The 17,372-nt window shown below is 34.8% G+C and overlaps 1 protein-coding gene across 1 annotated transcript; it reads right to left on the bottom strand.

Annotated features, from left to right (window-relative positions):
• Positions 1-1,106: 1,106 nt before the first annotated feature.
• Positions 1,107-16,814, bottom strand: LOC149951609 (L-xylulose reductase-like). The gene is made up of 5 exons (XM_090169618.1): positions 16,745-16,814; positions 16,577-16,683; positions 13,225-13,422; positions 10,629-10,707; positions 1,107-1,351 (listed from the first exon to the last, which is right to left on the bottom strand). Exons 1-5 carry the CDS (start codon positions 16,794-16,796, stop codon positions 1,107-1,109), a joined length of 681 nt encoding a protein of 226 aa, XP_090025744.1. The 5' UTR covers positions 16,797-16,814.
• Positions 16,815-17,372: the final 558 nt, after the last annotated feature.

Raw genomic sequence — 17,372 nt, 5'->3', positions numbered from 1 at the left:
TAGAGGACCTTAAGCTGAAAAGTATGCGACCATGGGGACAGAATCTCCGTCTTGCCATACTCTATACATAAATACATTCTTGCAATAATATGATTTATGCAGTTGTTTATAATCCATATTAAATATCTGCTCTAAGAAAATAATAATTTAATCACCGAGATAATATAAAATCACATGGCCTGAACAGCTTTTGTATTGGTTTGCCCACCCGGGTATCCTGAGGGTGGGCGGTGGCCACTCTTTAACATAGTATGGTAAATTATATATCAAACGATAGGAAATCACATGGCCTCAACAGCTTTTAAATTGGTTTGCCCACCCGGGTATCCTGAGGGTGGGCGGCACCCACTCTTTAACTTAGGATGGCAATTTATATATCAAACGATAAGAAATCACGTTGCCTCAACAGTTTTTGTATTAGTTTGCCTACCTGTGTCTACTAAGGGTGTATGGGTTTGCCCACTCGAATACACTGATGTGGAACTAATATTACGGCCTGGGCCGACTTGTTCTACTTGTAGTATAGGTTCCTCATCTTTAAAACTAGATTTTTAAGATGAGGAGCCACTGCTGCATAAAGTTTATATTGTAAAGTTTGGCCATCCTTACCAAGTTGTAGTTTTCGATTTGCCCATTAACTCTTGAACTCGGGAATTCACCATTTTTCTGACCCAAATATCCAAAAAATCCTTATCTCCATCATCTGTTGGTAAACAATCTTGAGGGAGTCCATGGCAATACAAAATCCAAATAGTTCCCAAATACTGAGATATGGTTTCTTTGCAGACCAATTTAGCCTTAAATAAAATTAATTTTAATGAAAAATTTAAAAAATATTTAAAAATTACTCTTACTTTAATCATGTTAGTTTTGTATTTTTCTAAACCTTCTAGGGAGGCAAATTTTTTTTGATGTTAATAACAAGTCGAATAAATGGGAGGAATTCTTTCTTGGGGAACATTAGGCCCCCCTTTTCCCATAATCACTTATTTGCAAGCATTTAGGTAATGTAGATTTTTCATTTCCATTTTGGAATACTTTTTTCACCATATTGTAGATGTTCCGCTCTTTGATCTTTTGCTTTAAAGTATAACTATTCTTTTCTTTTAGTTTTTAGACACATTTATAATTTGGCCTATAGAGCCACCAGCTAACCTGTATAACGCTTGGTCTTCCTCGAGACACATAATTTCTCTAGACAATGATAGATTTTGGTCAATTTTGAGTAATTTTTTATCCAATTCCTCTTTAGAGCACAACTCCATTCCTTGAGATTCTAGTTGGTCTAAAATGTTATGATCAATTTCAAACTCATCATCCATCATCATGTCATCCTCATTACTCGCTTCAGCTTCCATACCAAAATCAATGTTGGTTAAATCATGACATCCAGTAGCGGCAAAAGCAACAGGCCGGGGTAGGCCTGGGCCTACTTTAAATTTTGGTAGGGGCCTCCAAAAGTCGTCTTAAGGGGACTCCAAATTATTTAATATCAGAAAATTCTGTAATCTGTTTGCGAAATAATTTATTTATTTATTAATTTTTCAATATTCAATGCGAGTGATTTTCTTAACGACACTGCTGTTTTTATTTCTTTCAAAGGTACGAGTCACTTTTCTTTGAACGTAGTGTATTTTGGCGAGCGCTACTATATCCAAATTGTATCTTTAATTTTATCTGAAACTTCCTTTACTTAGTGTACCTATGTACATTCATTTTCGTAAAGTTGTAAGTTCTGATGTAAGGGATGTACACGTGAAGTAGCGAAGGTATGAATGTAAATTGATAGACTTGAATTCAGTCGTAAAAATAAGTAAATAACCACTCATTTCTTAAGTGTTATTAGATAGTTCTAATTTTTTCGTCGCGTACCCATTTTACCCAAAAATTGCACCACTTGCTTAAAAAAATTAAATAATCGACGTGGACGGATTTTAAAAAATTGTGGTGGATGGGCCTCCATAATTTTGGGGGGCCTCCAAATCGTTGGCCTACCTCCCCAAAAATCCTGGCGCCGCTACTGATGACAACAAAGTTGTTCAAACCCGTAATCATAGGTGGTGGGTGACAGAAAATTGAAAATCTTCTCAAAATCTCTGTATTTAAATTTTCATAAAATGTGAGTCTTCTCATATCTTCATAGAAGGTCTGCTTTAATAGATTTGCTTGATTCAAACGAAACAAAACAATCGTGCCACGTGAAATTAGTGGTTTGGGGTCTTTTTTCCTTCTTTAGAGGCGCAGATTCACTCTCTTCGTTTTGGATGAAAGACTGTTTGCTAGGCCTTCTCCGGGGAGGGTCATCTTCATTCATAAACGGATTTTCCCTGGGCTTAATGTTCGTTTTTAACAAATCTGCGTCCAATTTAAAAATGTCATACAGTTTACATATAGTAAATATTGCATTTTTTCTTGTAATATTCTTTCAAAGAGAAAACTTCTTTCAGCGTGTATATTACCTTCATTTTTATTCAGATGATGGAGATTCGGATAGAAATTCGCGGAACCATTTTAAATAAACTACAATAAGTGACCGACTAACATCCGCTAAGCCTGAAATCACGCTTTCCTTATACATTATTCCGGACACAACTGTTTCAATCATTATCTACTTACGTTACGTTGTAGAAATACCGACAGAACGTAAATGGACCGTAAATATTTATCCTAATCGCTAATTGGCTAATCGGCTTTGAACAGCTACCGGAATATCATGCATTGCGGTTGCGAGCGAAAGAAAAATCATTTAAAATTGACGTAAGGGTTTTTTCGGAAGGAGAAATCGCCGAATGCATTGGGTCTATGTGTCTGTTTCACTTATAGGGAGCTAGTAATTAATTATTTTATGGTATTAGCTTAGCTGATTATTATTATTACTTGTCTCGGGCTCTCAATCTTGTTAATTTCTTAGAGACTGGAGGCTAAGCCTAGAATATTTTTGTAATTTTCCTTGTTCCTCCTTTAGGGCTCATCTATTTCACAATCGACTCTTCTCATCTTTACAATAAGATGTGCACTGCTCAATCAGAAATGTTTTTGGGATAAATGCATGTTTTACACCAAAAAAATTTTGGGATGCGAATGGGACTAGACGAACTCCGCTCAGGCTCATCTGACAAAACCAGTTATCTCACTGGACTCACGCAAGGATCATAAAATTAAAAACAAATGTGGACTTGTTTCAGTCTTCGTTAAAATAAGTTCACCAAGTAGGCGATTATATAATTTCGTGCCCGTATTCCATTTAAGCAGGTAGCATAAAATTGTGAATTAGTAATTTGAGTGAAATATTACTTCTAGCCATACACGGCTTCGATAAGTAAGTGCAACAATTATCTATTACTTCTGGCCATACGCGGCTTCGATAAGAGAGTGTCACACTTATTTTAAACTTCTGGCCCTAAATGGGTTAGAGTGTGCAATAACTGGTGGCTTTACCGGGGAGTCGGGGTCCGGCTCTTGTAACCCATAAAGGCGGTGGCGCACCAGGAGCGCCCTGTCTATTTACCCCCGATTTTCGGTGGTAAATAGCTTGTATCTATTTACCACCGAAAATCGGGGGTAAATAGCGCAACCACGCGGCCATTGCTATTTGCCACCGAAAGTCGGGGGTAAATAGTCTCGATCGCGCGCCACGACTATTTGCCACCGAAAGTCGGGGCTCGGGAATTTCGGTGACATTAAGCAGAGAGAAGGATGATGACATGGTTAATGAGATAATCAGTCTGATATCTTATCTCATTAACCATATCATCATCAGTAGTCTCTCTCTGTTCCCCTTTCCTCCCCCTCATTAACCATAATCCCCAGAACGTTTTTTCCAGCGCTGTTATCTTCGTTAACCATATCGCAATCAGTAGTCTCTCTCTGCTCCCCTTTCCTCCCCCTCATTAACCATAATCCCCAGAACGTTTTTTCCAGCGCTTTTATCTTCGTTAACAATATCGCAATCAGTAGACTCTCTCTGCTCCCCCATTAACCATAACCCCAGAATCTGTATTCCCCACGCTACCTCATTAACCAGATTATAATCGCTATATTATCTCTCTGCATCCCCCTCGCCCCGCGCCATTAACCATAATTGTTATCTCTCAATCCTAAGTCCGTAATCAGTAGATTATCTCTCTTTCCTCCCCCTCATTAACCATAATCCCCAGAACGTTTTTTCCAGCGCTGTTATCTTCGTTAACCATATCGCAATCAGTAGTCTCTCTCTGCTCCCCTTTCCTCCCCCTCATTAACCATAATCCCCAGAACGTTTTTCCCAGCGTTGTTATCTTCGTTAACCGTACCGCAATCAGTAGACTCTCTGCTTACCCCTTTCCCCCTCCCCATTCGCCAGAATTTATCATTGCTTCCACTAACCATAATTTTCATTCTCTAGAATCTGTACTACCCGCGCTGTTATCTTCGTTAACCATATCGTAATCAGTAGTCTCTCTCTGCTCCCCCCTGTTAACCATAATCCCAAGAACGTTTTTCCCAGAGCTGTTATCTTCGTTAACCGTACCGCAATCAGTAGACTCTCTCTGCTCCCCCATTAACCATAATCCCCAGAATCTATATTCCCCACGCTACCTCATTAACCAGATTATAATCGCTATATTCTCTCTCTGCATCCCCCTCGTCCCGCCCCATTAACCATAATTGTTATCTCTCAATCCTAAGTCCATAATCAGAAGATTCTCTCTCTTTGCTCCCCCCTTTAACCATAATCCCTAGAACGTTTTTCTCAGTGCTACTATCTTTGTTAACCAGACTGTAACAGCAAGATTCATCCCCCTCACCAATCGCCAGAATTTTTCATTCTCCAGAATCTGTATTCCCCCGAGCTATACCTCATTAACCAGATTATAATCGCTATATTCTCTCTGCACGCCCCCTCGCCCAGCCCCGTTAACCATTATTATTATCTCTCAATCCTAAGTCCGTAATCAGTAGACTCTCTCTCTCTGCTTCCCCTCCCCCCTCGTTACCCATATTTTCTTAAGCGCTGCTAATTTCAATAATTCCTGAACTCTAAAATATCCACGATCGCTCCCAATAGCTAGAAATCGGTTTTTCCCCCCATTCGCTATAAATCGCAGCAGTTTGCCAGAATTAGTTTTACCTCACCGAAATACTTCATGTACCCAAAATTGGACCGCAAATTGTTTATTTTTAGGGGAATCTCTATGGGAGTTTAACATTACATTAAAGCTAAAAGGTCCAGTTTAGGGTACTTTTGGTCCGAAATGGGGTACATAGGGTCGAAAATGGTGACTTTGGTCGTTTATAGGGTACATTTGGTCCATTTTGGTCCATTTTTGGGTACATCAGAAATGCAGTTGGAAAAACGAAGAGCCGTAATTTTTTCCACCCATCCCCAAATTTAAAGTTCTAACTAACGTATTTGTAGTGTTTAACAGCAGTATCGTCTGACATACGAGGGACAGTCACAAACGTCGTCTTCTTCAGGTACAGGTGAGAAGCTTTTATCGATGACAGTAGTTGCTTTTGGCGTAGGTGGAATGTCCCATTCTTGCGAGAGATACTTTTTTTCCGAGGGTGAATTATCCCTTGACGGACAGTTTGGAAAGCATCTGGCATGTTCAAGTTCTGGTACGTCTCCTTATTCCCAGTTTCCTAAGATTCCATGGCACTTGTAACATCGTACATCATCGCCACGTTGAATATAGTAGAATCCAGCCTTCGCTAGTTTATCTTTAGTGACGTGCGGGTTTTTCCAGTGACGAAACGTTTCAAGTCGATACGTTTCATTTTCCATAGTTGATCTAGACAAAATACGTTCTATAGTTTCAAATGATACATTCACTAAGCCTACTAAACCAAATTTTCTCAATATGGTTAAATTTCTACGCTAAAATTCTCAATATAAACGCTTTTTCAATATGCAAATTGTTTGGAAAATTGTCTAAAATATATATATATAGTTTACTACAAAATAAAAATAGAAACTTACTTTCTACGCTAATCTTACCCCTACACGACCTAATTTAGGCCTAATTTTCTGTCTAATATATAAAAGAGCACCTAAAAATTTTATTTTAAATATAATAAGATATAAACTTACTTTTTCTCTTTGATGGTCGGAAACCCTAAGCCTATGCCGTTAAATAGAGCTCACGAACGTCTGAAAACGGAGCAAAAAAACTCCGTGACCTTCAACGACAATTCCCTAGAATTGAAAGAAAGAACGCTATGTGACGTGTAGATAAGACTTGAGATATCGAAACTGAAACTAAGAATTGATTCCCAAGACTAAACTGACGTCATATCTTAAGTACCAGTGGAAAAAAAGCCCCACTGACGGTTTATCAGGAGGAGGACCTCTAACGAGACTTTTCTGAACCTATAATCGTGTGGAAAAAACCCATTGCTTAAAGTTCTCTGAAAGTTCAGTTATCTTATTAAACGTGCGCGCGCACATAAAAATGAACGAGTCACGTGAGAATCGGTACGTCACGAGCCTCTATCGAGAATATTTGGTACTATGAAATTCTACATGTATAAAACATCTTACACTGGAATTTATAATATCTAAGCCCAATGGGGTCTCGATCGAGAAAACGGTTTAAAAGAATTGTTGGATTACCTCCAAAATTCGTCTGCTGCTGACGTCACCCAGATGAGATCCTATTGAACGAGATATTTCCGAACTAATAATTATCACGTGATCAAATCTGCAACTAATGATACCCATTGACGTCACATAATTTTACCCACTTGAAAAAAAACCTGTGTTGACGTAACATAATTAACCCAGTTTAATATCTAAAGTGGAACCTATTGTTTGACGTCACATAATTAACCCACTAGAAAAATTCCCATTGTAGATTCCTCTCGAGAGCTTTTGATGCAATCATATCCTAGAAAACAATACAATTAATAGAAATTTACATTAAATTAGTATACTATTAATACCATTTTGCGGTAGAAACGTTTTCAAAATACCATTCTCATAATAAACGCTTAATAAGCTAATTGTCTAAAATATATAGTCTACAACAAAAACAAAATAGTAAATTACTTTCTACGCTAATCTTCGCCTAAAAAAAGCAGACTACTAAAATTCATTTTTTAACTCTAATTCAGATTCCTACCTGGTAAGCCCAAATTTAATATACTAAGTATAATATGCCTTAAAGGTCAAATACTGTCTAATATAATAAATATTCATGAAAAATACTTACTTTATATGTACAATGAACGCTCCAAAAGGCTGAAAATGTAACATGGAACAAAACAGAATTTCTACTCAAACCTTTCCGATTGCAGCGTCAAATAAAACAAAGATCTCGCTAAGTCAAAGTTCAGTTATCTTATCAATCGTACGCGCGCGCGCGCGGAAAAATGAACAAGTCACGTGAGAATCGGTATGTCACGAGCCCCTATGCATAAATGTTAGGGCGTCTTACTAGCATTAGATCTAATCGCGCTAGTACATTCTCAATAAATATACATGTTCTTGGGGAATAAGAGACGTTTTTTTATCAAAGATAGTATGAATCCGGCGGATGAGAAGTGTTATCACTTGAGCCCTTTTATCATTATATTTATTTATCTACGGATTATTTCAAAGTTTAGATGGCGCCATGGCTCTCAATACAGTAAGCCCAAACTAAAATATGGTAATAGTATGCAATAAAGAACGCAAAACGTATTTAAAGGTTTTATTATTTTCGAACGCGTTGGTTCTTTTTCCTCTGATCTCCTAGTTTCTGCCTCTGTCTTTAGTATTTATAAATATTTTCCTATCCATAAGACTAAAATTTTACTTATAATAATACGCTGAAATACATTTTCCAATACGTAAAAAATTAAAGCTAGACCTAAAAACCTGTAAAGTGTAAAAAGCTAAGACTAAATTTCTAAGCCTGACCCATGAAAGTACATTTTTCGTAAATCATATCCTAACATGAATGCATTTGTTAAGAATAAATGTTTTTTTTTAAATACGCTAATTAATTTCGTAAACAAGCATAAATTTTAGTTCGCCCTTCCTCCAAAATATCTAATAGAGCTAGTACATTCTCGATAAATATACATGTTCTTGGGGAATAAGAGACTTTTTTTATCAAAGATAGTATGAATCCGGCGATTGTTATCAGATCCATGCTGCCTGGTGTATCTTTGTACCAGCCAGATGTCGCTAGATCCTTCAACGAATAAATATTTCACATGGTACTATGAAATTCTACGTGTAAAGTTCAGTTATCTTATTAAACGTGAGCGCGCACAGAAAAATGAGCGAGTCACGTGAGAATTGGTACGTCACCGGAAATAGGGGAAGTGTCATCACTTGGGCCCTTTTATCAATATATTTAATTAAGGATTATTTCAAAGTTTAGATGGCGCCATGGTACTAAATACAGTAACCCCAAACTAAAATATGGTAATAGTATGCAATAAAGAACGCAAAACGTATTTAAAGGCTTTATTATTTTCGATTGCGTTGGTTCTTTTTCCTCTGATCTCCTAGTTTCTGCCTCTGTCTTTAGTATTTATAAATATTTTCCTATCCATAAATCATTTCCTAACTCGTGGACTTTGTTAAGACTAAAATTTTACTTAAATAATACGCCGAAATACATTTCCCAATACGTAAAAAATTAAAGCTAGACCTAAAAACCCGTAAAGTGTAAATAGCTAAGACTAAATTTCTAAGCCTAACCCATGAAAGTACATTTTCCATAAATCATATCCAAGAAAAAACCTGAGGACGGCTATAATATGAACATATACCTAAGAAAAATCGGGAATTAAACAAAAACAACCTTAAGTTTACTATTTTTTATATTCACACGTCCTCAATTATGCAAATTTTATATTAACATTTCTACTATACATATTTCATAATTAATATTTACATAAATAATTATTTTTTATATAAAATCGTACAATTCTATCAGAACTTAAACCGGAAGATTCAGGCATATAATTTCCAAATACACAAACTACATTTGGAGTACTAATATTTATACTCACACAATTATATTTCGTACTAACAATTTCACCATCTTTTAAACTTTCAAATACTGCCAAGTGTTCATCGCATATTTTTGTACTTCTCAAGGTGTTAAAGAAAATTGGTTCACACCAGAGCAAACTTTTTTCAATTGAAAAAGCATTTCACTCCCCGAAACTGTCACTTGCTGACAATGTGTAAAATTGGGTTTACGGGATTTCAAGTAATTTAACATCCACGATTTTCCTTCATTTCCATCTTTTCCTATTACAAATATTATTTTTCGGTCTGAGAGAATTAAATGTTCCAATAAACTTTTCTGCCATGGTCTAAGTTCTATATCTTTATTTATTCGTTTAGGGGTTTTCATTTGTTCCACCCAAGCACTTGTCAAATTTCCAAAGAGATGCGATGGTAGTCCAGATCGAGCAACGGCTTCTGAGCGGACTCGTTGTTTATCAATTTCCGCTTCTACTTTGCCTAAGTTTACTTTGTGAGGGTTTAGACTGCAACGTCTAATATGTCGACTCAGTTGTGATTTAAACGATTTATTGCACGTTGTACACGATGTACGCTTACATTTATGGGTTCTTAATCTATAGCTACGTATTCGTTTCTCGCAACTTGGACACTGAATATATTTGTTTCGACCCATTTGGAATATATTGAAAGGAGACAAACACGTACTTTTTACTCGAACCGAGTCTATTCATAAACTGTTCTCGATTTTTGGGGGATCTCCGTATATAAAGTTTAAAATGTGTGTTCTTAGGGTAGAAATAATATCAGCCCTATTTTGATTTTCTTCCAAGTTAAGTGTTTCAGATAACGTTTACTTATTCCGCACCTTCCATCCATTTTTTCACATTAATTTGATATAACCTTGTATCTTCCTACAATTCAGTTTTATGCTATGTACAATTCCCTTATTCATTACATCATTCCAAATTTAGTCTAATTCATTCACGGGCGTTGATCTTCTGAAATGGATATTCCAATAAAACCTTTTTCTTATATTTTCGCTTCTGATTAATCTGAATGTTGTCAATATAAAAAACATCATATGTTATATTTAAATATAAAGGATAAACACTGCTTAGGTTAAGGATAAATTGAAATGGAATATTTAAGTAAATAAGCATAAATTTCAGAGGGCCTTTTCCTCCAAAATATCTAAAAGGGCAAGTACATTCTCGATAAATATACAAGTTCTTTGGAATAAGAGACGTTTTTATCAAAGATCAGCCAAGTTTATACCTTATTGTCATTAGTTCCATAACAAGAACCACGTTGTAACGTGATAATGGCTACCCCTATCGAGAATTTTCGGCACTAAGAAATTCTACGTTCCTATGTATTATACGGGTTTTAACAGATTGATATTTTAAATATCCGTGAAACGTAAACTTATCAAGATAAGAAATGGCATACAAGGAGATAAGATAAGTAGATAACGATCATTGATAATAAAATTCTAATCGTGAATCGCTATACCTGTAAATCTAACATCTATTTTTGTTAAACGCTATTTATATTAGTTAAACACTAATATCAATTTCTGAACAAACTCTTTCAGTTTATTTTAGTTTATTTTTAACAGCAAAATAGTGTATTAGATATTGTTTAAATTAATTTCAAGTGAAAGGGTAGTTAAACTTACCACGCATTTCCTTAACACGTAAGCTGGTGCAAAATCGTTTGATAGTTTCACTTACTTTATTTCTATTTTCAATAATGAGCTATTTTGATTTAATATAATTAATGTTAAATTCTTTATTTTTAATAGAAAAAATGTTAATTATGGTCGCGTTGGGGAAGATCATACCGTGTGGTGTCGGAATTATAATATTAAATAACACACTAAGCCTTGGTAAAAACGTGTTTGGTAAGTTGCAACTATACAAGGAGTATAATTTCAGCAGCACTATTTTTCTGTTGGTCATTTTAGGTAATTCAGTAGCAATATCTGTAATATATTTCTGAATCTGTCCTGTATGTTTGTATGGATGGATGTATTAACTTCTAAACGCTACTAGGTAGCATTCTGAAAATATCACCACGTTCTCGACTTTCTTTTTCTAACTCAACGCCACTCTAATGACCTCGCTGTCACCTTCTGTGCCCCCAACTGACTTCCGTGCGACTAAAGTATTGTTTAGGTTAGGTGAGGTGAGGTGATAGTTGATAGATGATAGGTACGGTGAATGGTAAAAGGTAATAGATGAGGTACAGGTGATAGCAAAAGTAAGTATGAGAAGCGGCCCTCTTCTAGATTTTGGAGTGGCTTCTAATTTTCAAGTTTGTTCATTCAGGGATTATCAATAGCAAATAATGTTTCATCGGATGTTTATAGCAAGATAGTTAGAGCCAAACTTAAATAGAACTACTTTCTCATTTTAAATTTTCATTTTGAAACCGGTTTTACTACCCTACATCACGTGGTTTAGTTCAAAAACTGAGTTAACTTCAAATGTGCGAAGGGGGCGGCGTATGTAGCGCCCCCTATCTAAAATACCTAACATATATTAGATTTTGCTTAACCAGGGTGGTAATTAGTGTATATTTGTAAGTTCTAAAGAATTTTAATAATAATTAATTAATAAGTTAATTAATTACTAATTATTAATCCCTAAAAAGCTATTGGGTGGGCTACCGCCCTCCAGACGCGCCCCCTAAAGTTGTACCAACGATATTCGGATACTACTCATTTTTCTGAAATATTTGGGTACCACCCACCATACTCTTTCATTTACGTTCACACGAGAAACATAACGCCACGCAATATCAACTTGATCCATTTTATATGAGTAGGACTTTATCTACACTATTCAACCCTTGATAACAAAGATAATTAAATAAACGCAATTTCATTGGCTGCTTATTACGTCAGCTTATTTCTGTTCTGTAGCTTATGAAATTTGCGAATTATTCCCTAAACCTGGTTTTTTTCAGTGTTTCGATCAATTTAGGCTAAGACCATTTACACCTGGACTGCAATGAAGGTAGGCGTTGTTGTTAGGCTAGTGTCGCCGCTACCCCAACGCCACCATCGTTATTTAGAGGTAACTGTCGTCCACAAGAGAATTCGGGCTGAAAAAACGCGTTCACTTCGCGTCACCCCGTGAGTCGTGACCAATTTTCGCCCGTTATTTAAGAACCGTTCGCTTCCTAAAGAAGGGGATAAAAAAAGGGGGGTTGCTGCATGTTTGTGGATTACTATCGCAGATTTTCTCCACTTGGTGGTGTTTTGTAGCGGACACTCTGAAATCGGAGTTATAACGTTGGCATTGTAGTCCAGGTGTAAATGGTCTTAGATTTAGGTTAGGTTCGTATCAAGATATTTGCGGTTAGAGACTTTTTCACTAATATAGCACCACAAGAATTATAAGCCTAGTGACGTCACGTAGTGTTTTGACCTTAATTGTTTTTTTTAAAAGCAAAGAGTCGTCTCTTAATAGAGTAGAAATTTATTGATTTATGACTTCACAATGTTGAGGAAAAAATATTGACTATCAACGAAAGTACATCATACTTTATTTAAAATTATAATACTAAATTAGTTTTTCGGAGCTTGACCAGCCAGAAGTCCACCATCAACGAGTAACGCAACGCCTGTCACCATCGAAGCTTTGTCACTCAGCAGAAACAATACCACATTTGAGACATCTTCTTCTAAAATATGTAGAAATTGTGTTTTTATTATCAGCAGAATATTGGGATGCTGAACTAACGACGAACTTTCAAAAAAGCTAAAACTGAAACGAGAGTAAAGATCGGCGGAACAAATAAATTAACCGGCAAATTTTTCAATAATCATAAAATTTTTGGTTAACTGTTTATTTACGAACATTTTATACGAATAATAATAGTTTTTTTGTGATATTTTTGGATAATTGTCGGTTATGTATAAGTCGAATCACGTTGCAAATATTTGAATTTCAATAAGCAGAATCATGTTGCAAATGTTCGAATTTCAGTAAGTCAAATCATGTTTAAATTTCCTTTGTACAAATTTCCTATTTGATTTATGAGGTATTGATTCCTGGTTTTAAATGATAGATTTCCATGTAATGAAAAGACTCATCATAATTATATCTACCATCCTTACTTTTCTTGATATTATATTTAGTTATGTTCAGTTAAATAAAGTATCACATTGATTTTAGCATATTTTGAAAATTTAAAGCGCATTACCAACATTAGTGTCTTGAACAAGGGATTTGAAATCCTTTTAATTAGCACTAACGGATTATTACCTGTGAAACGTTAATGACGGATTTGACGTTTATGTTTAACAGTCTGTCGTAACTTTCCAAATTAATTTCATCGAATGGTTCCTGAGTCGTAATTGCGGCATTGTTGATCAATAAATCGAAATGTCCAAGCTCCTCAATCGCCCGACGTGACCCTTCCAAGTCCTCCAAATCAACGCAAAGTATTTCAAGCTTCCCCACCTGCGCCGCAAATTCATGAGACGTAAGAACTAAACTAACCAATTGTCAGACGCGCTAAAGCAAAAATAAACACAAGCACCACCCTTACGAAAAATATCTTAAGAAATCTTAAGAACATTTGTAACGAAAATGTTTGGGAATTTCTTACGAGTTCCCCTTGGGAAACATTGGGAAGTTTGGCACCTTTTTCCCATGACCGCTCTTAAGAATTTCTTAAGAACATTTGAAAAGGAATTCGTAACATTTCCCAAAGTAATTCCCTCCGCTTCCCATGGATATTACCTTCGCTTCTTAAGAATTGTCCCTTGCCCTCCCAAGGATTTTCTCTTAGTTTCCCACGGATTTTCCCTTCGCTTCCCAAGGACCCAGGTAGCAAAATCTCGTTGATAAACCGTTTGTGAATCGTTGAAACTATGTTGAGAGGTAAACGTTATGAAATGGTTGACGATGTCACCAAAATAGACGGTTTATAAAACGGTTGATATTAAGTCTTAATACTAACAGAAAGCCAAGTATGAACGATATATGATTAACGTTTATTTGAAGTATATATTAAACGAAAACCTAACTATTAAATTATGTAAAATTCACCAAGTATGAACGTTTTAGAACTGACGTTGATTAAGCGTTGGCATTAAACAATTATATCCAGGAACATACGCCTATTACGGAAAAAAAGCCAATTATTTCCCTTAGAAAAATACCTCTTACAAATTAATGCAAGCAATTACCAAATATAAAGTATTAGTTTCAATCTACCGTCACATTCAACACGAAAGTACAACGCTGCCATAACTCTCTCCACGCAAGGCACCGTACCCTATATAACCAACTGATTTATGCCAATTTAAAACAATTATACGTTGATTACACAATAATGTCCTTTTTAGCATAGGGCCTAGTGTCTATAGAAGAAGGCTTTTAAAAATATTACAATTCTTTAAGCGTTTTTCGTGTGTAGGGCCAAAGAATAAAGAAACTCCGTCTGTTGGTGTATAGCGGATAAACCTAATTATTAAATTAATCCAATTAATTAAAGATGTTTTGCCGACCATAACCGTTGAAAACCACAGTCAGGGTACCATGAGATAGTATACCAAATGTGGTCGACAGCTCCAAGGGATAACAATACCTTTTTAAAATTATTATAGTACTAAATGGAAATTAATATGTTAATCTTATTTAACAAAAAATGGAATTATTCGATTAAGCTAAAAGTCATTTCCTTGTCGTAAAAAAAATGTTTAAAAATATTAAAATAAAACTTAAGCAGTTATTTATTCTGTCTAATTTAATATCTATACCAGCTACGTAAAACACAATCTTTTTATTTTATAAAAGCGGTTAATTTCGTAGGAATTCTTATTATTTACACAAATGCTTACTTGTTCCAAGGTGCTTGGATATTCCTATAACTTTAAGTAATTTTTGCATTAAAAATTCTTTTTTCCTCCAAGACGGATATTCCCAAAACGTCCCTTTAATTTCCTTAAGAATTCTTACTACCAAAATTAATTATTATCCCAAGACGGTTAATCTCAAAACTTCCCTTGAATTTCCTTAAGGATTCTTAATACCAAAAATACCTATTTTTCCCAAGACGGATATTCCCAAAACGTCCCTTTAATTTCCTTAAGAATTCTTACTACCAAAATTAATTATTTTCCCAAGACGGTTAATCTCAAAACTTCCCTTGAATTTCCTTAAGGATTCTTAATACCAAAAATACCTATTTTTCCCAAGACGGATATTCCCAAAACTTTCCTTTAATTTCCTTAAGAACTCTTGGGAAATTTTTTCCCAACGTTCAAACTCCCAAAAGCTCCTTCAAACCCCATTGAAATTTCTTAAGATTTCTTAAGACTCATTTTGTAAGGGCAAGAATATATGAGCATAGCATTCATCTCTGGAACTATGCTCGCGTACATGGTAGCTTTGTTTATCTGATATTTAATTACAAAACGTAAACGCAGATGGCAATCGTCGGTAGGGAAAGTGACGAAAAATCGAAAGCCGACTAAGGGTATGTAAGGATTGGTGTAAAATCCCTGCCTTTACATATTCTTAGGTATATCAATTCATTCTTGGTGAAAGTCACTCACGGAATTTTTAACCTTTATCCGGAAAAAGAACATGGCAACCATTTTATTGCCAGAATATGTAAGCAAAAACTGACGATTTGACAGTAAACATTTGTTTTACTATGTAAAACCCTTTGCTTAATTGCAAAGTCCTAAACTTGCTGTGTTGGGTGCTCTTTTTTAAAAAAAATGGAAAGAAAGTAACGCAATCTTCAAAAGTTAGTGATCCTTATAAATTTTCGGTCACTTCACTAGTCTCAGCTGGCAATTATTTATATTATATTATATTATATAATATAGCTTAAGTAACCTTTATGAAGATAATACATTTCAAAATGTATTAATACTAAAATGGAAATATTTCTGGTATCATTCAGATATCGTAAAATAATAAACAATCAACCATTAATTATACTAGCAATAAATAAATAATTATATTAGCAATAAATACATAATTATATTAGCAATAAATAAATAATTATATTAGCAATAAATAAATAATTATATTAGCAATAAATAAATAATTATATTAGCAATAAATAAATAATTATATTAGCAATAAATAAGTAATTATATTAGCAATAAATAAATAATTATATTGGCAATAAATAAATAAATAATTATATTAGCAATAAATAAATAATTATATTAGTAATAAATAATTATATTAGCAATGAATTAGTAATTAAATTATCAATAAATAAATAATTATATTAGCAATAAATAAATAATTATATTAGCAATAAATAAGTAATTATATTAGCAATAAATAAATAATTATATTAGCAATAAATAAATAATTATATTGGCAATAAATAAATAAATAATTATATTAGCAATAAATAAATAATTATATTAGCAATAAATAAATAATTATATTAGCAATAAATAAATAAATAATTATATTAGCAAATAAAAAAAAAATTATATTAGCAATAAATAAATAATTATATTAGCAATAAATCAATACACTGATGGAACGTGGTTGTCGTACTTGTATTTAAAAGATAATGAAATAAAATTAACTTTATTTTTAAGTAAACGTCTTTACAAGTACAAGAAAACCAACTAACCTGAGCCACTTCTTGTTGCAAAGTTTCCAAATGACTAAGTGTTCTGGAAAGGGCGACCACTTGAGCTCCACATTGTACCAAATGTTTGGAAATTTGTCTACCCATCCCTAGAAAAATTTCCCACATTGTTGAATGATAATTTAACAGTTTAATTTTAATAGCACATACCTCTCCCGGCGCCAGTGACCAAAGCGCGTTTTCCCGTAAAATTAATGTTCATTTTCAATTCGTTTTCAAAGTCACCGTTACTTTCGACGTCGAGCTAAGACTGATAAAACCTCTGCGAACGCCTCTACGTCTGCCACCTCAAGCTTGGTTTCCACCTGCGTTCGTCAAAATGCATTTTGAAATAAAAGCGTTATAACGTAAATACGTCCCAAGGTTGAGTGCCGTGCCGTTTTATGCGCTAGTGAAAATCAAGGCTAACAGTTCTACCCACTTTTATTCCGCAAAATAATATCATGTTTTCATCATGGGAGTCCAAGGTTTTCCCAGTACCTAGTCTTTCGCATTTTCGGAGCAAAGTGTAATCGCTGCGTACGCAGTTTCTTAGAATTAGGGAAAAGGTTTCTCCAAAAGCACCCTCTTTTTTTTCATTGGTCCTATTATAATTTTCTTTTGCGAATTGTGATTGTACGTGAATAATCTTCGACGTTTGGGACGGACGGAGTGCTGAGGGTTACGGTAAAGGTCTCAATGGCAGGGTTTCCATCAAATGTTCACGGTATACGTCATAGAATCATTTTTCGATCGCATCGGGTGGGTTTCGAACCGAGCCCTCCTGCATTACAGGCTA

The sequence above is a fragment of the Leiobunum rupestre genome, chromosome 3, assembly GCF_980474605.1.
Source record: "Leiobunum rupestre chromosome 3, qqLeiRupe1.1.hap1, whole genome shotgun sequence".
NCBI classification, from domain to species: Eukaryota; Metazoa; Arthropoda; class Arachnida; order Opiliones; family Sclerosomatidae; genus Leiobunum; species Leiobunum rupestre.
This window is presented reverse-complemented; position numbering and strand designations above follow the sequence as displayed.

Bases quoted from the DNA above. Each gene is read 5' to 3' on its own strand.
- LOC149951609 (XM_090169618.1), bottom strand. From the start codon at position 16,796: ATGAACATTAATTTTACGGGAAAACGCGCTTTGGTCACTGGCGCCGGG. The intron at 16,684-16,744 runs GTATGTGCTATT...AAATTTTTCTAG, and splicing joins GGTCACTGGCGCCGGGAGAG to GGATGGGTAGACAAATTTCC. The intron at 1,352-10,628 runs GTAAGTTTAACT...TTGGTATGGAAG, and splicing joins ACGTGTTAAGGAAATGCGTG to CTGAAGCGAGTAATGAGGAT.